This window comes from Manis javanica, chromosome 4 (assembly GCF_040802235.1).
Source record: "Manis javanica isolate MJ-LG chromosome 4, MJ_LKY, whole genome shotgun sequence".
NCBI lineage: Eukaryota > Metazoa > Chordata > Mammalia > Pholidota > Manidae > Manis > Manis javanica.
In genome coordinates, this window is record NC_133159.1 from 94406888 (window position 1) to 94433554 (window position 26667).

Consider the following 26667-nt stretch of genomic DNA (forward strand, 5'->3'; position numbering starts at 1 on the left):
CAACACAATTAATCCCTGAAGATTTGGATTCCTTTCCAAGCCCTCCTCCTATTAGTGGAACTCAGCAGGACCAGGGAGTTTGACTCCCCCTCCGCCAGCCAGCTGGCCAAGCAGAGTAGGGTGGGGAGCAGCCGCGGGGCACAGGGCAGCCGCGTCCTGCGCCTTCTCCCAGCTCTTGCCTATTAAGGTAAGAATCTCCCGAGGGGCGCGGGAGGGGCCGAGGGAGGATCCCCGAGAAGCGGCCTTGGCGGCCAGTGCGCGCTCGCACCGCGGCGCGGGAAGACCACAGCGCCGGACCAGATGCCCCGGGCCGGGTGCCCCGCTTCGGGTACTGCCAGCTTCAGGGCGGCCTCGGGTTCTACTTATCTCTTCCACCCGAGACCACCTTCCTAGGTTTCCAGAGCCGCCAGGACCGTGCGTCCTTACTCCCAACCATTTCAGCAGGCCTCAAATGAGTCTCTGCACAGGGCGCTGATTAAATGGGTCTCGGGTCCCCAGTGGAAAACTCCTTCCTCCCAGATGCTGCGACAAACACCGGGAGCCGAGCGCCTGCGGGTCTGGTCGCCCCGCGCGGGGAGAGAAGGAGGCGGACCGCTGGATCTCCACCCTCTCCGCGCCCACTTCACTCGCCAGCCTCCGGATCGGGTCCTCTGGGCGCTCTCGCCCCCTGCCCGCTCCCACCCGGCCCCGCCCTTCGCCCCGCCCCTCCGGCCCCGCCCATGGCCCCTCGCGCCCCGCCCCGCCGCCTCACGCCGCTCCCGCCGCTCTAAGCGCGGGCCTGGGGACTCGGGATCCCGCGCCGGGTCCGCAGCATGGGGCGCTTTCGCGGGGGCCTGCGGTGCATCAAGTACCTCCTGCTCGGCTTTAACCTGCTCTTCTGGGTGAGACCCGGAACCGAGAGGGCCGGACTGGGGAGGGCCCGGGCGGGGGCGCAGGGCCGGGGTCTCCTGGTTGCTGACCGCTGCGGCGTCCCAGCCGCGCTCCAGAAGGCAGGGCGCTCACAAGGGCGGAGGTGAGAATAAGGCGGACAAAGAGGGAGGGGAGCGGTGGAGGGGGAGAGAACGGAGAGACTGAGAACGAGAAACGGTGGGAAGAGGGGAGACGCCGTGTGGCTCTTCCCTTTGAGTAACCCACCGCCTTGGTTTTCATCTCGCAGCGGGTGGTTCCAGGTGCGGGGACGCCAGACCCTTACGTCCTGAGGGCTCAGCTTCCCTGCAGCCTCCGCGCACACACCCCCTTCTTCGCTCTGCCTTTCCTCTGAAGCCTGGGCCTGGCAGGGCGCTGGGACAGAGACCCCTGCCCGGGACTGCCGAGGTTGTTTCCCCAGCCGGAGTGGGTGGGTACACCATCACCCGGCTGTGATGGTTTGTTTAGGAAATTGGGGGCAGCAGGGAAAATGGCATGGGGGCGGGCGTGGTCGTCCTTTTCTGGGTATTAGGGGAGGGTACCAGCTGGATGGGAGGAGGTGACAGTGCTTTTCTCTGAAGGGGGTGGGCGGAAGCAAGTGGCTTCCGAGGGGCAACACCTCCCCACAACCCCCAGCCCGCGGCCTCTGCTAAATACTGATGCTCCCAGAGATGATGATCTCATTGAACTTTGCGTTGATCGAACATCCTGGGACTAGTGGTTCGCAGAGAGAGAGAGAGAGATCCATGACCCTTGTCTCCTATATTACTGGGACAAGGTTAGGACTACACCATCCCTAGGTCCCCGGATACCCTGTCTCAGGCCATGGAGAAGTGTGAGACAAGGTCTGAAAATTGTCTTGTCTGCACATTCCCTCTTGGGCTTTCTCAAGAGAATGTCAGCCAGCCCAATTGCTCAGACAGACCCTGACGGAAAATGTGGATCTTGCTTTGGGTGAAGAGATTCTTAGAGCTGGGAGGGAGCAGCATGGGCCTGGGTGCTTTGAAACTAGGATGAAGGAGGGTGGTGGTTGTCCTTTGTGCTCTGAGGAGTTAGTCTTCCCCGGACTGCAGCTAATTAATTATTGAATGATGGGTTTCACTTGTCTCTGCCAATCCATTAGCCCAGATGCCTGGGTGGCTCCAGCAAACTCCCAGCTCTCAGGGGCCAAGTTGCCATCCTCAGCAGCCTATAGGACAGGAAGGTGTGAAGGGGGTACCCAGAAAGACAGCCCCTGAATTTTAAAATACACATGGTTTTTGTACACCTGGGCATTTACAGCCAGCATCCTATTGGGGGGACCATTTCTAAAGGCCCCTGTACTGTGCTTTCTAATAATCTGACTTAATTTCAAAAGCTGCTAATTATAGATGTTATACTGCAGTGGCACCCTTCACTCTCACTGCTTACAGATTCAAAAGTAGTTTTCTATCCATCTGAGAAGCAATCTGCGGCTGGGCTCAGTGCTTCTGTACTGCCTGGTATTGTGCCAGCCTTTCCAGGGAAGATAGCAAGCATTTATTAAATGTTTTCAATGTCAGGGACGATGCTAAGCACATTGCATTCATTATTACACTTAATCTTCATAACAGTCCTGATGTGCAGACTGTTATCCCCATTTTTACAGATACAAAAACAGAGGCTCAAACAGGTTGACTTGCCCAAGATCACACAGCTAGTGAGGTGACAGAGATGGGACTCAGACTCAGCTATCATGCTTCTAGGTACTGTGGTACATTACACGCCTACCCAGTGGTTCTCAAAGTGAGGTTCCTGGGCCAGCAACCTCAGCATTTCCTGGGAACTTGTCAGAAATGCACATTCTCAGTCCCATTCCAGGCCTGCTGAATCAGAAATTCTGGGGACCTACCCAGCAATCTATTTTAGCAAATCCTACTGGTAATTCTGATGCATACTCAAGTTTGAGAAACACTCCACTAGGCAATTATTAAATAAGTATTATAAAGATGACTTACAAATATACAAATATAATTTGTAAATATAAAATGCTGTTCCCTAAGCTGCTGATCTTGTTGGAGAAATGAGTGCAATGCATACAGAACAACAACAAATAAGACAGCATATAACCAAGTGACAAACTTTGCACTTCTGACCATAAACATAGTAAGAAGGGAAGTAGAAACAAAGTGGTATTTGAGTGTCTATCATGTGTTAGCCGCTGGGGTTAGATGTGAACTTTTTTATATATGATCTAATTAAGGAGTTGGAAGAAACCTTCCCAGCAGTCATGAGGAGTCAGAACAGTTCTGGAAAGGGGGGTGTTTAAGCTGAACCTCAAAGGACTGGTAGAATGGAGGTGGATAAGGTGAGGGGGTGACCCACCGCCCACCTGCAGAGGCCCAGAACAAGGGCGTGATGAAGGGAGCAGAGATCCCAAGCAGGTGTCCCAAGCAAGTTACTCTTGCTTCCAGGCCTGTGTTTTATCATGGTATGAATGGAGTAATAGAGTTGTTGAGAGGATTAAAAGGACCATGCAAAGTATCTGACCTCATCTTCCTATAAGCCTAGAACATAGTAAGTGCTCAAAAAAGTTATTATTAAGTGCCTCGCTCATAGAAAGCATTCAATGAAAGCCCTCTTTCTTGAGTCCCTTAATGTTGGGGAATAGAGTGGATGTTTGCCAAGAGACTTGCAGCTTGTCTTTGTTTTAGGACAACTACACATTATCTTCTCAGTTTGTACTTGTGGGTCTTCCCCAGTAGAACTTGGAATACTCTGAGAGCAGGAATTTTTCCCTGTTTCGTTCGTATCTGTCTGTATCTCCAGTGCCTACAACAGTGCCCAGCTCATAGGTGGCACCCAGTGAATACCTGTAGAATGAATTAATGAATCTGCAGGTCAGAGAACTTGGTCCAAATGGCCTTCCCTAATTGCACAGATAATCAGTTATCAACTTTATCAGGACAACTGAGCCTATATCTCTGCCTACTCCTTACCTATTGACTTGTTCTTTGTTTGCACAGATTGAGCCCAGGAGAGGAATATTGGGCCTTCTTCTCTCCCAATTCCATGGTGGGTGGGGACCAAGGGTCTTGGAAACAGCAGCAGTTAGTTACAGGCAGCCTTCCTTCTACTTACACAACCAAAGGGAAAGGGACAAACTGAAAGAGGTTCCTAATGATTTAGGGGAAAGTGATTCTTTGGGATAAATTTTCTAGATATTTACCTTCATTGTAAGCCCCACCCTAGTTGTTTTTTCCCTTGTTGGAGGGGTTTGTGGGAAGTTGCAGGAGGCAAGGGACAGTTTTTCTGGAAGGATAGGCTTTAACAACTTGAATTGTAATATTGACACACACCCTTAGATGCTTGCATGCCTGTCCTTCTGAGGTATACAGTCCCCCTCGGTGACAACACTTCCTTTCCTGTCAGGAACTCACCAGAAGGCAGACACAGAGGTGGGGGCTGGGGTATGTTTTGTGATCTGCAATTTGACAAATCGATTTGCAACCTCATTCTGGCAACTTAGTTTAAGTTTCCCTAGACTGTGCTTCTGATTTTATAAACATTCAGCTAGATCCTGCCAGAGCCGGCACAGCACTCCGTGGTCCAGGGCCGCTGACTAAATACACCACTGCATTTTAAAAACAAAAGTAAAGCCTGGCCATGAACCCCACTAAATTAATTTTTGTTATCATGGTTGACATCCAACACAAAACCCCTCCCGACATCTGTCATGTCTAAATCGGATACTACAATCAGATAGCACAGCATAGTCCCATGCTTTCACTGAAATCACCTTTACATTTTTTTCACTGTTGCATAGCAATAAAAACAAAACACCACAGTCCACCAAGCCATGTATGTTGATTTAAAGCAAAACCTGGACGCTGTTGATTCCTTGGTTTGCCATTGCACACTCAGTGTGTTCCTATCATTGTGCTGCACTGAGCAGCTCAGTGTCACCGACCAACAGGAAGCAGGACTGTTCATTGTGGAAAGTCAGATGCCATATATGGCTTGTTTGAAGTTGCTTGCCTTTCCTTCTTGCCACTATTAACGCAGCTTTGGGTTTCAGTCAGTGATGCCTATCTAGTGTGTTTAGGAAAGACCATGTCCCACAGCTTGAGAGTGAAAGAGGTTTTGCCTCTTGAGCTTATGGAGTTGCCTTCTGCTCCTTCCCAAACTTATTTCAAATAGCTTCAGAGCTACCATCTATCAGAGAGGCTGATTTTGAAAAATACGTGAAGAAAGTATTCTTTGGGGTCCACTCAAAAGCTAGACCACCCCAGAGGGCAGGTAGGAATTTCTGCAGACTTCTTGCAGACAGTGTTCATTTCTGACTCCCATCAAGGTGGGAAGAGAGCAGCAGTGGCCAGCCGCCCCTGCCGTGGATGAGAGGGGCGTAGCATTGCTGGGGGGGAGGGGAGGGGGCAGGCAGTCTACGAGGGGGGCCAGAGGCTAGAGACACAGCTCCAGGAGTCTGTTCCACCAGACCCCAGACAGGTCTAGGCAGCAGGGCAATTCAAATCCAGGAATTCAAAGCACGGAAGGCCAATACTGGCATCACACTGCCTGGGTTTGTTCCTGGCTATACTATTTACTAACTAGGGGAACTTGGGCAAGTTGTTTAGTCTCTTTGAATCTGTTCTCTTCTGTAAAATGAGCATAATCAAATACCAGTATCAGTCTATGATCTTTGTGCATATAAAATGAATTAATGTATATCTAAAGTGTTCATAAAGACAAAGAGAAGTGGGAAATGGCTGTCCTAGGCCCAACCAAACAAGCGAAGTGGCAGTCTTGTAGCCTATCAAGGGCATGGAGTCAAAAGGAGAGATTCCTTCCTCTGCAGTCAATCAGTCAGAAACATGTGCTGACCATACTACGTGCCTGAACCCCACCATGTGCTGAGCGTTCACAGATGACTATGACAGTCAGTCCTTGCTATTGAGGCACTCATGCCTGTATTTAGTGGGCCGTTTTGCCTTTGTAGCTTATTCCCTCTCTAGTGTCTTGGCTCCGTGAGGGCAGGGTGTCATGCTGGAAGCCTCCTTCCCTCCCTCAGCACCTAGAGAGGTTCAGCCGTCAGTGCTATCACCCCAGCTAACAGCATTGTGTGTCCTGACCCTGGCACAGGAGCACTTTTTTTTGTTCCCTGCCCTGCCTCTGTGCTACCCAAGGGAAGCCAGTGGATGGCAACAGGAAAACTTTTGTGATCTCTGCCTCTCAAACTTTCATGTGCACACAAATCATCTGGGGATCTTTTTCAAATATATATTCTAATTCACTGAGTCTGCGTTGCTAACAAGCCTCCCAGGTGGTGCGAACGCTGCTGGCCTAGGGAATCACATGGAGAACTTGGAGAACTGCTGGTTTAGATGTGGCCTGAAGAGGACAAAGACCCACTGGTTTTTCTCATTTCCCAGTGGGACAGGGAGCACCTTTTTTCCTGGCCTGCTCACCTGGCTTCCTTGTTGTAGCTCTCTTAATTCCGGTTACCATCTTATTGTTTTAAGACTCTTTTTTTTTACATTAAGACTTCATGGTTTTTAAAATTACCAGGCAGCCACCTGTCCGTTGTCCATTACATTGCCTTGTGTTATTCTACATCTGTGCAGTATCTTTGGGTGTCCAACCATGTGTGACTTAAAAGAGAACATAACCCCCATCCCCTACCTTAGTATTAATAGTTAATATCCCAACAGAGCTGGTCTCCTAAAGCAAGTGATGCTATACTGACCTTGAGACAAATCATGTCCTGGTTGCTAAGGAATTACAAAAAAGGAATTGAGAAAGAAACCAATAAGATGAAATTCTCAAATGGGCTGAGTGCACATCTTACAGATGAGCAAGGGTTACCTTGGCCTGCCTTTTTCATCCTCTATGGATTTAATTGGGAACAAAAATAGTAATGCTAATTACCATTCATATGCTGTTTTAGTTTTCAAAATGCTTTCACATGCATTCTCCCACTTGATCATGAATCACAACAATCCCATGAAATAATGTAATCCCCATTTTACAGAGGTAGAAGCTGAAAGTCATTCGTAATAGGCAGGATGTCTAATATCAAAGAGGGAGGAGCAAAGCCAGGATTCATATCCAGGTCTTCTGATTTTAAGCCCTGTTTTGTTTTCACTGTATTAACTTACTAGAGCATGTGAAATATAAGAGAAATGCTGCCAGCTTGGAAAATGTTAAATTGGTGACCAGGGAGATTATATCTACTGAGGGGCTTAATCTTGATGCATTCCAGACACACAGGTGCGAGGAGATGCATAAAACACCCCAGTATATAGGAGAAGTTGGAGAGAGGTTGAGAACACTACCGATCGGTTTAAGGCAGAGGAAAAGCAAGATGGGAAATGAGAAAGGATATATATCAAGAGACAGTGGATAAAGTGAAGGTTCCTATACACGTGTGGGCAATACATTGTTATTAACTCTATACAAAAACTTGGAAAATAGTAAGCATGATGTAAATGTACACTGCCTTCCTAAGTACATTTGTATATTAACTCCTTTAATCCTCACAGTGGCCCACTGAAAAAGCAGTTGTTGTCACCCGCAGTTCTCCTGTGAGGAGAGAGGTACAGAGCGGTTAGGAGACTGGCCTGGGGACTCTGAGCTAGCTGGTTGCAGAGCTGGGTTTCTGTGTGCAGCCCTGAAATCTATGCTCTAACCTCCCCAGGTCTGCTGACCAAAAGGGAGAGAAGGTTCAAGGTGGGATGAACATGTGAATTAAGAAAAAGGAATTAAGGGTAAAAAACCCTTCACTCTCCAATATGGTGGCTATGCTGCTAATCACATGGGGCTATTCAAATTTAAATTACTTACTCTTAAGAGAGATTTAATATTCAGCTCCTAAGTCACTCCAGCCACATTTCAAGTGCTCAGTAACCACAGATGGCCAGTGGCTACAATATTGGACAACACAGAGAACATTTATGCTTACATTATTGGAGTAAGTTCTGTTCCTAGGACTTTCTGTCTACAGATAGCTCTAGCCAAAGAAGAGTTATTTTTTTGTAAATCATCTTTCCCTATTGGGTCTTTTAAGAACTAAAATAGAGAGGGAGAATGTAGTTTCTGGAAAGGGCACTGACATATCTAGTATAAAAGATTTTAAAAACTCAAGGGAATTCCAGCTGTCATGGAAAGAGTGTAGAGCTAAAATAAAAATGAGCAGGGGGGAGCAGCAGAGGACTAGGTTACTGGTGCCATGGGAGTGTTGTTCCCTACCTTGAGTAGGATTAAGTTTTCAGTTTGAATGTAACATTAGAGAGTCTCCCAGCATAATAACACTAAATGCCGGACACTCACTGTTCTAAGTATGAAATGTGAACCCATTCTTACTGTTACCTGCACTTTGTAGATGAGGAAGTTGTGGGTTAGGGAGGTCAAGTGGCTTGCCTAATATCACAGACTAGTAAGTGGCAGAGCCCGATTCAAATCTAGGATGCCTACAACCCCAGTTTATCTGCTACAACTCCTGAACACCATAGTGCTATACATGCGGATGTTTTTGTCATTATCCTAAGTGCATTGTTATTCGGCCAGAATATTAAGAAGAGGTAAAATTTTCTAAAAGAGCGGTTGGCAAATGTCCCAAAGTGTGTGCCAAGCCCTGCCCTCCACACTGTAATGTCATTGGGAAGGAGTCAGCTAATAAACTGGGGCTAGGGAACTGGACAGGAATGGCAGCCCCCCAGCGGGGCAGGGATGAGTGCCTTGGAAGCTGCTGCCACTCATCTAGGAAGCCCAAGTGGTCTCTGTCTTGCCAGTGGGTTTCAGCCTCAGACAAGTTCACTATGGATTCAATGAGACTGAAAAATGACAATGGACCGTTCTTGGGGTGAAAAGCATTTATACCCAACTTTATTCCCATGGTGGCAGGTCAGTCACTAGAATCCCATCTACTCAGAGCGAGTCCCCATGCAGCAAGCTGGTCTCTGCCTCTGGGCCTCTCTGGCCCTGCAGCCGTCTCAGTCTCTGTCCTCAGTGCTGCCACCACTCCAGTTCCTGCTCTCCTGCAGCCCTGCAGCCCAGAGCACTGGGCAGAGCTCTTTATATAGAGTCAATAACAATGTATTGCCCACACGTGTACAGGAACCTTCACTTTATCCACAGTCTCCCTGAGGTTCCACTCGGCCTAGTCCCCTGTAAATGGCCCAGTGCTGCCTGCCTTCATGACCACAAATGGCTACTGGTAAAATTGTTAAGAGAACACCAAGCTAGAATTGTATGATTTCTATCTGATTCCATCCAAGCTGACTTTATAAAAAAAAAAAGGCATTTAGGTTTGTTCCAGTCTAACCTGAAGTCTACATGAAACATTTTTTTCTCCAATTGTTTCTCTGTAACAACTAAAATTGGGTGAAAATCATTATTAGTGATTGATATTTAGGAATCCCATTTATCTCCTCAAGAGTAGTTCTCTCAAACTACCTTGAAAATTATTAGGCTGTAAAATAAATACTGTCTAATGTCCTTCCTATCTTTGCTGACATAAAGCTTGCTATACATGAGACATCACAGTAGCCATTATAGCACTCAAGGTAACTGTTTACTCAGAGAGCAGGCCTGGGGTAAGCGCCAGCTGGTTGCTGCAAGGAGGAAAGCAGAGAATGTAGAAAAGACCATTATTGTCCTCCTGGAAATCATCTGCCAGGTGAAGTAAAGCAGACAGGAATTTAACTCACTCTGGTGGATTGAATTTTAACTCACTCGGTGGACTAGACTTTAGTTCTGTATGTCTTATATTTGGTCTTCACTTGATAAAGCCATCTGCTCACTGGAATCATTAGCCAGTCGGCTGTGACATTTGTTTCTCTGCCAAAGAAGACTATACAGCCATCATCTTTCCCCTAATTCTTGCTGAGCTTTCCTCTCCTGCTGCTTTTCCCTGTATTTCTTTAGAGAGATGGCATTATGTATGCCCACTCAATAAATACCACACACTTTCCATTCTGTATATTACATCTGCTTTGTCACTGCAGCAAGCTTTCTATCCCAGGTTAGTTTCTGGGCTTAGTGTCCCCCCACCACTTCTATACTGCTCCCAGGATCATTGGTCCACTCAAGTTAACTTTACAGCAATCTAAACAAGCAGAAGAAGATCTGTCTGGGACAAATATATAGCCCAGTATTCTTTCCAGAGATGACTAGAATACTCTGATTCTGTCATGGTTTTCATCTGTGCAAAGAATTAAGCATTGATTGATCTTAAAATATATCCTTACCTGAAGGAAGTCTTTCAGGAATTTCTTAGCATGAGCTTGTTCTTATGAAATCATTATGAGGAAAATAATAGGGGAAATCAGAAACATTGGTGCCTTTCCAAACTAACAGGCATCTCATCATACACTGCCATGATCTTCCTTCCAACTCCACCACACCCGGTCCTGATGTCAAGGAAGGGCAGAGAGGTTCCTTGGAGATGGCTTTGCATAGATGTCGTGGCATTTGGCTCTTGTATTTCTTCTGACAAAATCTTTGATTTTGAGAAAGTGCCATCTGAATCCTACTTTGCTTTCACTGCATAATAGGATGAAAATCTTGGGAGCTGGCTTTCCTCTGAGAAAATTAGTATCATCTTCCAGAGCAAATGCACTTCTGACTCTTACCTGCTGAAGGATGAAACTCCATTACTCTTATGGTCTTGTAATGTGATTTGCAATCATATCAAGAATTGTGAGTGCTCATTACGTGTTTCCATCTGGGATGAGAATTGCCACCAAGAGCAGATATTAGTTTAAAAGCTTTTAATGAAAACTCTAGGGTTGAAAGTGCCATTTCCAACTTTGTGTGACTCAACCCAAAGAAAAGAACTGCAAATGAGTTGGTTTGTGTGAAAACATGGTATTCACTCTGGAGAAGAAAGAAAGCAGAATTGATTTTGTTCACCTTTGATTCGAGTGGGGAGCGTGTGTGTGTGTGTGTGTGTGTGTGTGTGTGTGTGTGTGTGTGTGTATGTTGCTATCATTATATTAAGTGATCATATGCTCCTGCCTGTAAAAGGCATGTATATAGATTTATTTTTGTGTCCTTGCACAGTGCGTAACATGTACTCCTGTGGGCTTTGAAAAACATGGAATGGATACTATGTGTGCTAGCTTTGTTTTGTTTCTCTGTGTGAAAGTGTTTTGCTGAGCATATTCAGCAGTGTTTACACAGTGCCTTCCCTGGTATCTGCAGTGTCTCCAGGTGCTGGTGGATTCGAAATGCTATTTTGTAATGTATTCCTTGGAGGGCATTCACTCTGTCAGTCTGTCTTAGTCCAGGTTGTCATAACAAATACTGTAGACTGGGTGGCTAAAACAACAGGAATTTATTTCTTGCAGTTTTGGAGCCTGGAAAGACAAGAATAAGGTGTCAGCCAACTCAATTCCTGGTGAAAGCTTCCTTCCTGGCTTGAAGACAGCTGCCTTCTGTGTCCTCACATGGCAGAGAGATGGAGACAGAGAGCCCAAGCACTGTCCAAGGTTTCTTATAAGGGAATTCTATCATGAGGACCCCACTCTCATGACCTCATCTAAACCTGATCACCTCCCAAAGGCCCTGCCTGCAAATACTATTCTGTTGGGGATTAGGGCTTCAGCGTGTGAATGGGGCAGCACAGTTCCATCCAAAGCACAGCCTAAATGGTACCTTTGTGAAGGTCCTCCACTCTTTCATTCAACAACTGTCTGTTGGATACCTGCACAGGAAGGCAGAGGGGTAGGTGCTTGGGCACAGCAGCATAGACTCTGTCCCTGCCTTCACGCAGCTCAGGTCTTAATTTTTTTTTAATAGCAGAATTATTTAAGTGTAAATGCTCTTATGAGACATGAAGGAAGGTACATACGTGGTCCAGGATAAACTTCCCAGAAGTAACATCAATGCTAACAGCTGGGTATCAGTGTGGGCTGGTTGGGGGCAGGGAAGCACCGTCTAAGCTAAGGAAATAGCCAGAGCAGAGGGCCCCCAGTGGGAGAAGGACCTGAAACTGTGGCTAGAGTGTCTGAGGACAATGAACTTGCCTTCCATCTAGGTAAAAGCACATGTGCTATCTGAGAACTTCCCCAAGTGAGGTCTTTTACCCAAAAGGGGGCTTTTGCTGGGGATATTCACCAGAGCCCAGAGTAGCATAGACTTGCTCTTTGTGATCAGGTTTAGCTAGCCTCCTGGGGGTGGGGTGGGGGTGAGGGGAAGCTGGCAGCCTCAAGGACCCGGGTCTGGGAGTGAGTTTGGCCTTTTTGCACCTCAGAGTACTGCTCTCCCTCTGACCTGCCTTCCGAAGAACTATGTTTGTGATTCATGAAACATTTTTTTAAGTGAAAAAAAGTTGTTCTCAAGATAGGATATTTCATCAGCAATTCCAAGAAAGTGGAAATAAATACAGTAAAATAAATAGAAACCATTAACAAGTTCTACTTGATGCCAGGTGACTTGTTCTACTGGTTGATAGCCCTCACTTAAAGGAGGGCTTTGTCCATACACTTTGTTTTACATGCTTTCTAATCAGATCTGCCATCCTCTCTTCTGCTACTTCAGTTTTGAAACACAAATTAAAGACATTCTCTAAAGACAGGCTTACCATTTGCAACTTTGTGTCCTGAAAACTCTCTGGAATATGATTAAGTCCTGAAATGACTTGCCCATGAAAATGCATAATATAATTGTATCTGGTGATCCCTTATTTAATGACATGGATTTATATGTCATTAAATATATTTATAGTCTGTTCCTTTCACTGCTATCTTTTTTTTCCTATTTTGCTTCTCTCTTCTTTTTAAATAGTGGGCATACTATTGCCCTCAAAGTCCTGTTTTATCACATTCCCTGAGTGCCTAATGCATAATTGGTACTCAGAAAATAAATGGCAAACAAAGAATGATATCTGGCATCTCCTGGTAGGCTGGTTCTGTGATTGAATTCTTGCATGCAGGGTTAGTGTTCCTCCTGAACCACCCAGGGGGGAGTCAGCTTCTCCATGAGCCCTTGAGATACTCAAGGAGGAACTGGATCTTCCTTTTCTGTGAATCCTTGGCTCCTGGCTCACAATAGATGCTCAGTAAATGTTTATTAAATTATTAACATCAAGGCCCAATTCATGCTGTTGTATGAAAAAGCCCATTCCTGGAAAAACAATGATACTTCTAATGATAATTATTCCAAAGGCATGGGGATTGGTACTACTCCTGGGACCAGGGGAGCCATGTGCAGAGCTCTTAGTTGGTGGTGTGGTCCTCACTGTTCACCACCTCCACGCCCTAGGGTCCCTGATCTGGCCTTCAGCTGCTCGACTCTTTATCTCAGGCTCCTCACTGGCTGGCATCAGGCAGCATTGAAGTTCCTGATTGTTCCCTTCAGAATGAATAGCTCCCATCTCCCCTTCCCTGTGGGCCCTGCGTGGTAGCAAGATAAGTAGAAGCTGTGAGCCACCGTCTGCCCCAGCTTGCCTTTCAAGTCCCAGACTCAAACAGCCTTCAGACCCTCCTCTCCCCAACACAGCGTTCCAGGTAAGGAAGCAAAGCCTGTTCCACACTGTCCCCTCTGCCTGGCTTTTGCCCCTCCCTCCAGCCCTTCCCTGCTCTTGACTTGTCAGTCATTCTTCGAGATGTAAATCACAACAGGATATCATCAGCTGAACCCCAGCTGTCACACTTTGCCCTGATCCCTAGGCTTTGTGATGTTCCTTGGCTGAGCACACTTCCCGCATTATACTGCGTCTGTTGGTTTACACGTCATTTTCCATGTTAGACTGGGAGTTGTGTCTTTTTCATCCTTGTTTCCCTAAAGTGTGGCACATGGACTGGGACCACCGTCAATTCCCTGAAAGCCAGGGAGGAAGGGAAAAAGAGTGTGGGCACAAGAGAAGGAAAGGGACAAAAAAGGCAGCATCTTGATCCTTATTCTGACTTGGGCTGAGGTGCAGTGTTTGTCTGAATGCAAAAGAGTAGCTGAGATTAACAGGAGGTGGAAGAATGGGACCCTGGGGCTGTTTTGGTCTGGAAGGGTTAAAATTTAGGATTAGAGGGGCCTGAAGGCCCTCCCCCAGTTTATTCATGTCTCTTCCCAGTAGGGAACAGTAAAGAGAGGTGGGATTTAATAGCACTAGATTTGCCCACTTTGTTCCTGACTGGACTGAAATTGGTATGAACTTTTTTCCAAGCAATTTCTAGTGTGCGGTAGATCAAAGGGTGAACACAGGGTATTTCAAGAGCCTTACAGGAATTGAGTTAAAAGGACCAAAAGGCTATGTGGTCTCCGTTGATGCCACTTTCCAAAGTGGTGATCACTCGTCACAAGCCACCCCAGGCCTGATGAGGTCCTCACCCACAGTATTCCCAGCACAGCGAGTGGCTGTATGCTGGGAGGATTCCCTCCACACAGTGATGCCATTCAGCTAAGCCACAGTTTCCTTGACCCAGGAGGAAACCCGTGTGGTTTGGGTTTGGGGGGCATGGATGAGCAAGCTTGGATTTTTTTTCTCATTGCCTCCAGGGCTTTAAATTGCAACCTCTCTTTTAATTTTCCATTATGCATCAAACACATCTGTGCCAGTAGTGGACAAATGTATTCCGTCTGGGAGGATGATCCCAGCCAGACAGCTATAAATTAGAGTTTGTGCACAGACATGCCAAAAATGTGGCTGCATGGTAGGGTGTCCCTGACACTAGTCACCTCCTCCACAGTCGGCTCGGTGGCTGCAGGCCTTGGCCTTACGCCTCTGTCAGTAGATATTGCTTTGTATTTGGAAACTGTCTTTCCATCTGGTTGCCACAGAGGCAGCGTGGGCAGGGTTGCCCGGGAGGCTTTGCTAGGCACCTCTGTCCGAGGCAGCTCTGGGGCGCTTCTAGGATCACGCTTTCCTAAGGGCAGCACCCTCTTTCCTTCATCAGAAACAGCAATGACCTCGAAGCCAGTTTCCTCCCAGATCAAACGATGGTGCAAGAAAATCGTCCCTGCTTTTTCAGATAAACTACTACATAATGCTTTAAAAAAAATACGTTTTTAAACTTTCAAGAATAATATGTGCTTAATGCAGAAAACTTAGAACATATAGTGAAAAGAAAAAGTCACTAATCCCAACCCTTCAAAGATAAATATTGCTAATGTGTTAGCATGACTTCTGTCAATATTTCTTCATGCTGTGTAAGCCTTTTGAAAAATGGAAAAACGTTTTAAGGCTGACTGAGCCCAATTCCTTTAACTGTCCCTCACATTATCCAATTAGTGCTTTCCTCTGAGTACTGGAAACGTTGAAGTTTTCCACATTAGAGGGTCCAGCTGGTAGAACTCTGTTCCTCTAACTCCTCCTCGTTGAAGTCATGCTGCTCCTCTGAAGAAGCTGGCCAAAGGCATAGAGAGTGAAAGACAAAGTGCTCACATAGACCCAGCCAGGTAGTCCCAAGGGGTAGCACCAGGTTCTTTACCAATAGCCCCACAGATGAAGGATCCTGTATACAAAGGGCTCTGGTCTGACCATGACTTTGAAACCATTTTTCCTTATTAAACCTCTCCGTCTCTGGCTGCAGCCTCTGTGCTCCTGTTGCCAGTATCTATGTCTGCTCTTCCCCACTGGGGTCAGGGGCAGCCTCTGAACTGCTCATCTGATGAGAGGCGAGGGCATCCCAACACTAACTGGGCGGGTTGGCCGACCGGGAGGCTGTTTGCACCTCTCTGCATACTTTCCCACAGCGCCTTCGGCTCAGAAGGTGTCCAGTGAACATCTGTTGATTGACTGATACAGTGAAATTCGAGAAGGGTGTTTGTAGAGAGGATTCCAGGGCTGGAGCCTGCTGGCAGGTGGTCATGACAGTCCTTCAATGGCAGAAAGGCTTCCAGCTTTGGAGCCTCACAGAAGCTCTCAGAGCGGCCGAGAGGAAGCTGGCGATGACTCTACCAGCCGCCAGCCTGCCCCACCTGCCTGTGCCAGTCAGTCAGCCTCTCCACAAGCCGCACGGCACACAGACCATGCTTTTTCAGAAAATTATTTTTTCCTTTCACACTTTCCATGGAAACTCAAAATAGCAACCAAAAAAAAAAAAAAGTGGCCGAGCTCCCTCTCTCTGCCTGCAAAGCCATCCCCAGGCAGTGCTGTGACTGTAGTGGCTTGGAGGATAAAGAGTTCTAGATGCCTCCAAAACAGCTTTCCAGCTGGGTACTGTTCACTCATGAGGGTGGGAAGGTTCTGTTTTCTTCCAATTCAGAAAGGTAAGTTTCCTCCCGGGTCTTGGAGTTCATCTTGCACTTGGTGACCCAGCAGCAGTCAGTCCCCTCCCACTGTCATGTTGGTGAAGAGGTCCAAGCAAGGGGCAAGAAGGCAGGGGGCAGATGCCTTCCACTGACACATTTCACATGTGCCCCATAACTGCAGGGTAGCTGGGCAGAATGGGAAAAACTTCATGTTCGAATCAGGAAGCCCCAGTTCTAACATCTGCCAAGGACAGGCAGGCTTTGAACACACCATTTCACTACCCGTATGAAATGGAGAGTCGGCGAGCTCTAAAGGGCTGCCCCCTTCCGGCCTGCATTCTGTGCCCACAGCCTGCTCCTGAGTTGTGCACACACTTCCCCCTTCCATCCGTTATAAAAGCAGTGTTGTTTGCCTTTCAGCTGGCAGGGTCAGCTGTCATCGCTTTTGGACTATGGTTTCGGTTTGGAGGCACCATGAAGGACCTTTCATCCGAGGACAAGTCCCCAGAGTATTTTTATATAGGTGAGTGACCTCAGCTTCCCTAAGCTTTAACTACTGTAGAACCTATACCTGGACTTCTGAGGGAGGGGAAGGGACAGAGGGAAAGAAAGAAGGCAAAACCTGGCCCCTGTGAACTACACCTGGCCCTGGGGGTGGGGAAGTATGAGGTCGAGGTGGGAGAGAGCCCTGCCGCCCCCACCTGCCTGCCCCTCACATGGTCATCCCTCGGCTCTCTGAAATCATGGAAGATCAGTGTGGAAAGATGGACCCATTGTACTTCTTTCAGCCACAGTCCATTTTCAAAGCATTGAGAACTCCCTTTTGCCCCTCATGAATACCACAAAGTCCATATACCACACGTCAGTGACTCACCCGCCCATCTGGGGTCAGAGAGGCTCCTGCCAAGTCAGGCTTTTATTTTGTGAGGTTGTGTTTAAATTTTCTGCAAGAGAAACCTAATTCTAAATGAAGAGACATGTCAAGGTTTGGTCCCCCCTTAGTACCAATCTTAGTCCCCCCCTGCAGTAGGGATGGCAGAGGGCAGGGCTGCCCTGGGGACGAGGCCTCCATGGGGATGGGTGACTGCCTCCCCAGCTGTAGGAGAGGCATGAATGTGGGGCAGGGTGTAGCCTCCAGTTCTGAGACAATGCAGTCAGCTGGGGCCGAGCCTTCTTCCCCAGGATTTAGTTCCTCTCACCTACTTCTTCTGCAGCCCTTTCTCATTCTCCAGCTAAGTGCTCCTAGACTTCAGATTTTGAAAAGCCCAAGACCACTGTCACTACAGGCAATAGCCCTATGTGGCTGGCAGCTTTAAGATCCGTCCCAGTCACAGAGTGCTCCTCAGTTGCTTGCGGCCCTCTGTGCTCAGGGAGAAATAGGATCTTATGCAGGTTAGTTGCTTCAAATCCCAAGAAGAGCAGAGCCTCTTTCCTGGGAAGGAATCCAGAGTCCAGGCCCCACCCAGAGCCAGGGACATCCTCATGCAGGGCTGCTCACAGCTGTGTTACCTTCTCTTCCAAATGCCGTCCCCACACTGCTCCTTCCTGGGAGGATCACAGCCATATCGGTGAGGATACTTTCAGAGGAAAGTAAAGAAAACCTTCTAAAAAATGGATAATAAGGACATTCCACATTTCATCAAATCACAGATGCAGTCTTTTGTAAAACACACAATTATTATAAGTTCCACTAAGAAAAGAAATGCTACAAATTTAACTATGACATACCATAAAAAAAAGCATCCTAATCTCAGAAAAGTTACAAAGATATTACATGTCTCAAAGTTGATGAAATGTTGATGAAAGGTGAGAAATCTCCAGAATTAGTTGAGGGCTTGACAAAGTTATCAAGGACCCAGGTTTTTCCCATTTTTTTTACTTCCCTTCCTCAGAATAACCTCAGATATATCCCCTTATGATTACAGTATAGCTGCAAGTGGCTTCAAGCATCATAATCCTCATACAACAACATCCAAAGAAGAAACAATATGGCCTTTTTCAGGAATGAATAAAACCTTGTCAGAAGTTTCCCACCTGACTTTCCCTTGCAGCTTATTGGCCAGAGCTGCACTGTATTTTCACACCTAAACCAATCACAGCCAAGAAGAGAATTACTATGACTAGCTCTCCTACTAATAAAGAATAACCCTGGCCCTGGAAGTGAGCCCAGGCTCCCCAGAGGCTCTCTGACATCTGGACAAAATTGTAGTTTTGTTACGAGAAAGAAGCACAGAAACCTGCCATCATACTTAACACTGAAATGCTCTTTTCCACCCACACAGTTTCCAGGTGATACATACCCTTTTATCCAAAGCTAACACAAATTTAGCATTTTCTTCCTTGAGAAGCTCCTGGCTCTGAAAACCTAAGTAGCATTCTCCATCCCAGAGCAGACCTGAGTGTTCCAGGACAAAGCCTAGCCTGTCCTTGTCCTGTCCCACCTCTTTTGCAGGCTGCAAACCCACCCCAGGGGATGCACAGGAATAGTCAAGGGAGGGTAGGAAAATAAATGCATTGTCCTGTATTTTGCTGATATTCCAGACACTGCTTATTTTGTAACTCTTCCCTGTAATTTCTAACTCCATTTCATGAAGTCACAATGGGTACAACATTGTGCCCACTAGCTTAACCACAGCAGAGGTTCAGTCCCGTATTAATGGGATCCTTGTTGCTCCAGACATATACAGTAATAAAAAGCAGATAACAATCAAAATAAGTGAAGTGTTAATAAGTGGTACAGACATAACCACAAAATTAAGAAGTGAGCAAGGACCCTGTGGGCTGGCGGGGCAAGCCTCAAGGTGGAGGGGTGCATGGTTGTGGCCTTGGAGGGTGGGTAGGTTACAGATAGACTGAGTTAAGGAGAGCCATATTCATGACTGAATTAGCATTGGTAAATACATGGCAGGCAGGTACCATCCTCTCTCTTGTCTGTGGCAGTTATAGCTAATCATTCAGGACACTCTTAGGGGAGCCTTCTTAACCTCGCCCCTCCAACCATTCACAACTGATGCCCAGGGTGAACATGATTTTCTCTCCCTACTCTGAATTCAGTAATGACTTGATGTCCTGACGTGAGGTCAGTCCCAATAAAACAGTGGAAATCTTTTGCTCCTGAAATGTTATCCTGAAATTCAAGCAGGATAACATTCATTCTACTTTCCACATGCTATTGGTTTGCACTGGACTCCCATCTCATCTTCTCCAGGTGTGACTCTCAGGACCTTCCATCTAAAGCTGCCTTTGTGCCCTCAGGTGGGGAAGAATCTGACCTTAGTTAGAACCAAAACACGGGAAAATATCAACCAGTTCAGTTACAGTCAGACATTCTTCCTCCAAGTTGTTTGGCAATAACTAACTTCCTAAAACCCAGCCCCCACCCTCTTTACCACCAAGTCTGAACAGTTTAAATTTCTATGTTATTTTTTAGCTTAAACTAGAAATTTTCAGCAATGGTAAAGAAAAATCAATTTAAAAAACCATGAAGACTTGGAGTCTGTGAACAACTCCCTTTCGATGATAATAAATAACTAAATATATAATAAACAGTGTTGAATTATTTCAATATTTAATTATAAATAATTAAATATCTAATAAGTACCTAAAAATCTCTCCATGGTTATTTTAATTTTTTGATTTCACCAAATACTTGGTTTTAGGCATAGTTGTGCATTTGAGCAGGGGTGCCTGTATGCTTCCCCTTTTTTTGTAGGTTCCTTCATTTGGGAAAAAATATAATCTGTCCAGGGTACATCAGCCAGCATCTGTAGTCCTGGACTCCTTGGTCACACAAAAAAGTATGAGAATGCTGTGCTTGCCCCCATGTCACCTGCAATCTATTTGAAAAGACTCTGAGTTAACAGTCTAAGTTATAATAGAAAGTATTGTGTAAATAAGTGCCATCCAAGTAGTATGTGCAGTGGGTACATTAGGGGTCATTCTAAACTGATGAGAAAAGATGGATTTGAGTTAGGTTTGAAAGACCAGACTAATCAATGAAGAAAAGGAGGAATGGGGACTGTAAAGGTTGTAGGGCAAGACTACCCAACAGTGGTGAGCCAGGATGGACAGAGGACTCTTCTTGGATTGAGAAGGACTGGGGCATGTTGGGAAGGAGGAAGAATTGGGGAGAGGGGGAGGACAACTATAGAGGGCTTTGAAACTCAGTTAATCTGATAAGCAATAGTAGGCTAATGTATGGCTTGGGCAAGATTATTCTGGCAGCAGTCAAATGAGAGGGGAGTCACAGGACAGAAAAAAATATGCTAGATTATTGATAATGATAATGCTAGATTATATAATACACTAGACTTAAGGGCATAATGGTGGGTACAGTAGGAAAAGGGACAGAAAGACAAGAAACATTAAACATTAGTGAGCATTACTAAATATTAAATTCAGAGGCAAGCACAAAATGACAAAGGAGTTCAGTGATGGAGTCAAGCCTGAATAATTGATGATTTTCAGATGGAAACCTCAATTGCAGAAGTAAGGGGTCCTGCTCAGTCAGAGAAAGGGGCAGGAATGTGGAACTGAGGAGGGAAGCCAGTCTGGGCCGCAGCCTCTGTCTGCACTGACCCCAGAAATAAACCACCAATAGCAATTTCACAGGTGTAGATTTGGGTCCAACATAAGAAAACCTTTCTAATGATTAAATAAATCAAAGAAGCTGAGCAGACTTTCACAAAGTAAATTATCCTCTACATCAGTATTAACTACTAATGTGGCAAAAATCAGAATGGGGTGCTTATCAATTCAGGACATTCCTCTGTATAGTAGGAGGGTGAACTAGCTCTATACAAACATTCCTGATTCTACTTTCTAATCTAAACTAAAACAATATGAACTCCCCAAGATGCAAGAAATGTCATAATCTTTCTGGGCATATCTGTCAGGACTCTTAATTGCAAATCACAGAAACTTGACTTGAACTATCTTGAGCAAAATAGAAATTTCTTGACTCACATAACTGAAAAGTTGAGGATTTAGTACTTGTGTCAGGGATACAAGTGATGTGATCCAAATCCTGTCTGGAGCATCTCTTACTCTGCTTTCTTTTGGCTCCATTTCTGGGCAGGTTTCCTCTAGACACAGAAAAGTGGCTGCCTGCAGCCACAGGGGCCATCTTCTGACTAACCCTGGCAGCAGAAGTACATGCCTCTTTGCTTCCAACGGATCCAGCCAAAGTCACTGTGGCCAGCTGCTCGGGCTCGTTGGCTTCAGCCTGGGCTTCTCGCCCGTGTTAAAGCTTGAGGGGCATGAGTACTCAGACCACAGGCACCTGGAGTGGAGGAGAGTCATTTCTCTGGGAGAGGAAGAGGAAGTGGATTCTGGGTAGGGAAACCAATGGTCCACACAACAGGGCCTGAGTCCTTGCTTGCTTGCGGCCCAGGGCCTGGATGTGGGTTTGCCACCCTTAGTTCTTCTTCCTGAGACACAGCTCCCCAAGTCAGCCCCTGAGTAGCCGATGGTGAAGATGCTCATACTCTGGGCTCTAAATTCAGGAAGTGGGTCATTGTAGAATCTTAGCGCTAGACCGAATACGGAAACTAAGGACCAGAAGTGAAGCAGCGAGGCCAGCAGAAAGCTGTGCTTTTGCAGCTCTTCATGGCGGAGCTCAGCCCACAACCCAGGTCTGCTGACACCCAGGCCTGTGCTCGCTCTGCTTTGCAAGCTGCCTCTCTGGATAGAGCAACAAAAGAGAGAATTTGTGGAGTCCTTTTCTCCACTGCAAGTATTTCTTACAATACAAATGGAAGGAGCAATATATGTGTTCATAGAAATTGATATTTCTTTCCTCACTATATAATTTTATAGGAAATAGGAAATACTTGTAGAAATAGGAAAGATACCTGCACTCTAGCAATAACAGGAGAAGAAAAATACACCAGGATACCATTTATGGACTTGCATAGCTAATAATGTGAGGCAATAGGACTTTAAAAAAGAAGTAGGCCCAGGTTTTGGAAAACCTCACTTCACCATGGGGTACCACACACAGATCTGTGTATTTTGTTTTCAGAATAGGTTCCAGAGCTATAGGCCCATTAAACTCATCACTCCTTTGCTAAAGGGCATTGGTGGACAGGCTTAAAACATTCAAGTGACTCTTAAGAAAATACAGCCTCACAGCCTGGAGTCCAGCCTCTGAGAGGGACCTCAGGAGGACACGTGGTCTGGCTCCCTGCTTCTGCACAGATGACTGCCACACTTTGCAGGAGAAATTCTTCCACCTTTGGGGGTGAGGGCATGGCGCTTTCCTTTCTAGGATCCCAGTTCTTTCTCCTGTGATAAAGATCTGCTTCACAGCCAGGGAACAGGGTGGAGAGGATCCAGCCATGAGGGGAGTTGGGAATGAGGAAAGGAGTGGGGGTGGTCAGGCTGAGTGCCTCCTGCTGCTGCCTCTCAAGGGCCTCTGAGGCCAGGCCAAGACAGATCTGTGTCCACTGGTTGCCAATGTGGAGACAGGAGAGCCTGGCCAGGGCAGAGCTGGCAGCAGGAAAATCTTGGGTAACTTGGGTGTTTCCTAGACCGTGTCCACTTTAGTATCTTTCAGGGAATTCCTGAGAGAAGCCCTGTGTCTTCCACTGCCAACCAATCTGTCCCTCCAGCTTCCAGCTGCGTTCTGTCTCTGGGGCTGCTCCTAAAGGAACAGACACCACAGGGGTCTTCTTTCCAGGCGCACTGAGTGGGAGCGACCCTCCTTGCCCTTGGAAGGCTGGACAGCTGGTGTGTGCTTGAGCGCATCGAGTCATGTCTGTGAGCGGAGGACATGAGCGGGTTTTTTCCGGGAAGGGATTGCCCGCACAAACAGCAGCCACTTGGCTCTTGAGGATCACAGACTGACTATAGCTGCCTGTTGAATTCAGTCACAGAGCCTGGTTGTGATTGTGACTGGATACTATGTATCCTTACATTTTCCTAAATGTTCCAGAGCCAAATGTTGAAGGGCTGGCTAGCCTTTTTCAAAACTCTGATTCACTCCGGTAATATTGTTTTACTTCTTGGTTCTCAGTATACCTGAGAGTCATGGTAGCTGCCAAACAGAGACGTGCTATAGCTTATGTTGCTGAGACGAGGTTTCCAAAGCATTTCTACGACAAATTAGAGGAGATAATATTATTTCCATCTTACAGATAACAAAACTGAGGAGTAAGAGGATTTACCTAAAACCATGGCTGGCAGGCCTGGATGTGTGGCTCCCAGCCCTATATAAACACGTCAAGCACTTTTCTCAAGGAAGAAGAACCCTCCTGCCAATTACAAATTGCAAAATTAACAGACTTCTAAGAGAGTCAGCCTTCTTCTGAGTTCCTACTGAAAGGGCAGCGAATGAGTTAGGCTGTGCACTTTTGAGTCGACCCCCTAGTTCAGTTTCAGTCTTAGGTAAATGATTTAATATCTCTGTGTCTCATATTCCTCAGTGGTGCAGTATGAATACTGATTCCACATACCTCATAGGATTGATGTATAAGATGATTTAGCATAGGAATGTACTTAAGCCAGTACCTGTTGTGTGGTGACTCTCAATAAATATTAACTGTTTTTCTTAATGTACTGAGGGCGTGCTAAAGAAGGAGTCAGCCTGCAGGAGGCATGATGACATGGGAGAGTATGAGAAGGAAGGGTAAAGGAGTGGCTTAGTGCCGTGTAGTCAGAATGAGTGAATGGGTGTTAGCACTGAGCCTTCGCAGGTAGCAGAATCCTGAGATGATGCCACCAAGGGCATAGGACAGAGCAGGCTGAGGCACCGGAAGTGGGGAATGGCTCCAGGACTAATACCTGTGAAGTGCTTAGAGCCATATTCAGTCAGTAACTGATGGCCATTGTTACTGAGGAAGAAATGCAAGTCTTCACCTTCCCCACACACTAAGTCTCATCTAATATTTTTGATACCTATATAATTATATGCATTCAGGGCAAGCTGGGAAGGAGGGCATAGTTGAATAGAGGAAGAGGAAAATATCTTTAGATGAAAAATGGTCATTAGCCAGGTCTGTAAAACCGTCTGCTGCCAAAAAGCCACTAAAATTGGTGACATGCCATTATCCACTCCCTAAATGGGGGAGCCATTTTTAAATGACTTGATGCAGACAAGGCTTTAGGAGATTGCTGTCTCTTCTCTGTGTTAACTAAATGATGCTTCTAGCTTAAAAAGAACAATTTGAAACCTAAGAAACAAGTGGTGGAATTGTCAGGGAATTAGTGGTAATGTGTCGCCCGGAGATCACTGGCATCAGAAGGCATGGCTATTAATGATAAAAATGCAACTTTAAAGTGTTTTCTCTTTTCAAGTCAAGGGAAACAGGACTTGGAAAGCATGGTGGATTTGGGAAATAGGTAATATACTTGTCACACAAGAGGGCTGTGGGAGGAAGAGGGCTCTACAGAAACCATCTTCAATTAAAATGTGACTGCCAATTAGTTCATTCAACAGCTATTTTTAAGGACCAAATAAGAAAAAGGATAAGGAATCCCTGAAAGCCACAGGTCGCCTTATGGTATGCAAAGTATTACAACTGCTTTGTGACTAAGTTCAGCAGGCCACGGAATTGGTACACCTGCCCAGTTCCTTCTGATTCTACCTTCAGCTCCAACCAGCAGGCCCACTCGGCATTGGGCCGAGTCATGGTGCCCACACACACACAGACTGAAGTTCGCCGGGAAGAGAACGCAGGCACTGGAGCCACTGGGGCAGTTTCATGTGAGCTCTAGGATTCTAATAGCCTAAGAATGGAATACTGTACAAATAAACAAATTGTTATGGGGAGCTCATTATTCCAGAAGGACAAGCACTGTTGCCTGAAGGACTGTTTGCAATGCAGAGTAACTCTGTCCCCCTGGGGTCCTTTGCCTCCATCCACCACACCCTGACCTCTTCAGGAGCACCCCCTCTTTCCTATACTCCAGACTGTCAGGAGCCCTTCCTCAGGGTGTGCAGTTCCGCCCTCATCTGCCTGACCCCGGGAGAGCCCAGCCCTGTGTGGCTTCATGGATGTTGAGTGAGATCTACTCCCAGCTTGTATCTTTAGAAACTCAAAGATGGGCAATGGCAGCCCATCGAGAACTTGATTTGATTTTATCTTTTATCATCCATTCATCCAACAAACAGTATTCAGGAATTCTGTCTGTGTTGGACATAGTCCAGGCAGGATGAATAAGGTTTGTCTGTGGACTTAACATCTACAGAGAGAGATAAATATGAGAACCTGCAAAGGCACAAAATGGAAAAGAGCAGGCTGGGTCAGACCACAGTGAATTCCCATGTGGCCAGAGTGTAGGATGGATAAGGATCCGGGGGGCCAGTCCCTAGGCTGTGTCTTCCAGCAGAACCTGTAGACGGTATCATGTAGCAGTGGGGAAGCAATGAGCATTTTAAGCGGGAAATCAATACAATAAGATGTCCACCAGTGAGACATTCTGCAAGGCAGAATAATAAGGTGTGGTGGCTGCTGTCCTGTAGCCTGTTTCACTAGGATGAGAACTGGGGCTCCCAGAGCTATCTTGCCTTTCTGACCCCCATTAGTAAAACAGAAATGTAACACTTCTCTTACCTAAGGGAGTTGCTTTGAGGAGCCAATGAGATCATGGAAATGGAAGTTTGAAAAATAAAGAAAATTTTTTAAAACCTTAAGTTTTTTAAGCAGTAGGGCCAACAATAGTATTATTTTTAATATGGTATCCTTATCATTTTTCTCATTACTGCATCCATTCCACATGAATTTATTCTTTTAAAGAAAAGGAAAAGGGAGGAAGTGGCAGACCCAGTATAGCAGGAAATAAATACCTGCGTCAGGGCTGCTGAATAGCAGGGCTTCCTGGTCCCTGAAAGGCCCTGAGACCGGCCTGGGTGGCGCGGGAAGCCAAGCAGGCTGGCCAGTGTCAGGGAACAGACAGATCTGCCTTCCCGCAGCACAGAGAGGGGCCTCAGGCAGGCCAGGCTCAGGGCCTCCCCACCGAGGTGGGACACCAGCTCTCCACCCTCTCCACGAACAGGAGTGGTTTCCAGATGACTCATACGAATAGCACGCCAAAAAATAAAATAGAGGCGATTAGCACTATTCTAAGCAAGTGGAGTGCCAGGCTCTGCATTGTGTTCTAACTTATCTCAGGATCAGAAAAGGAAGTAAGAAAAGGCTTGGCCATATTTCTCTCAGAACAAGAACATTTCTGCCCTTTTCTTTCTGTGTGAGAACTGTTCTGTGACTTGATTCAGGTAGTGAGTGAAATTACCACCCAGGTTAAGCTGCTCTTATTGTGACAGGGCAATGATGAGGAGCTGGCTTTGAAGGCAGATGGATATTTTTATCCCTGCTCAATGATCTTGGGCAACCTTCTGGGGCCCAGTTCCTCTGTCTAAAACATGGAGATAGTATTAGCACCAGCCTCATGAATATTAAATTCATATATCTGAGCCACGTGCTTAGAACAGTGCCTGGAGAATATAAACCCTTAATAAATATAGCTAATATTGTATTAATAATAACATTATTTAGTGTATATTACTTTATCACCTCCCTTGATTGGCTACTATTTTCTTGTGATGTTACATTGTCCAGTGTATATGGTGCTGCCTCTGAAATTGGTAGGTCACACAAAACTCTACTGCCTTATCAC

General features: G+C 46.2%; 1 protein-coding gene across 5 annotated transcripts in view; it reads left to right on the forward strand.

Moving 5' to 3' along the window:
• Positions 1-272: 272 nt before the first annotated feature.
• TSPAN2 (tetraspanin 2) overlaps positions 273-26667 on the forward strand; it is a 48315-nt gene continuing 21920 nt past the window's right edge. The window contains exons 1-2 of one of the 5 annotated variants that reach the window (XM_037020038.2): positions 273-881; positions 16471-16573. In XM_037020038.2, coding sequence (XP_036875933.1) covers positions 813-881; positions 16471-16573 — 172 coding nt within the window. In that variant the 5' untranslated portion in view covers positions 273-812. Of the gene's footprint in view, positions 1013-1200; positions 1337-13134; positions 13371-16470; positions 16574-26667 lie in introns of those variants that run through there. The other 4 variants (XM_017661795.3, XM_017661797.3, XM_017661796.3 and 1 more) reach the window with 4 other exon arrangements.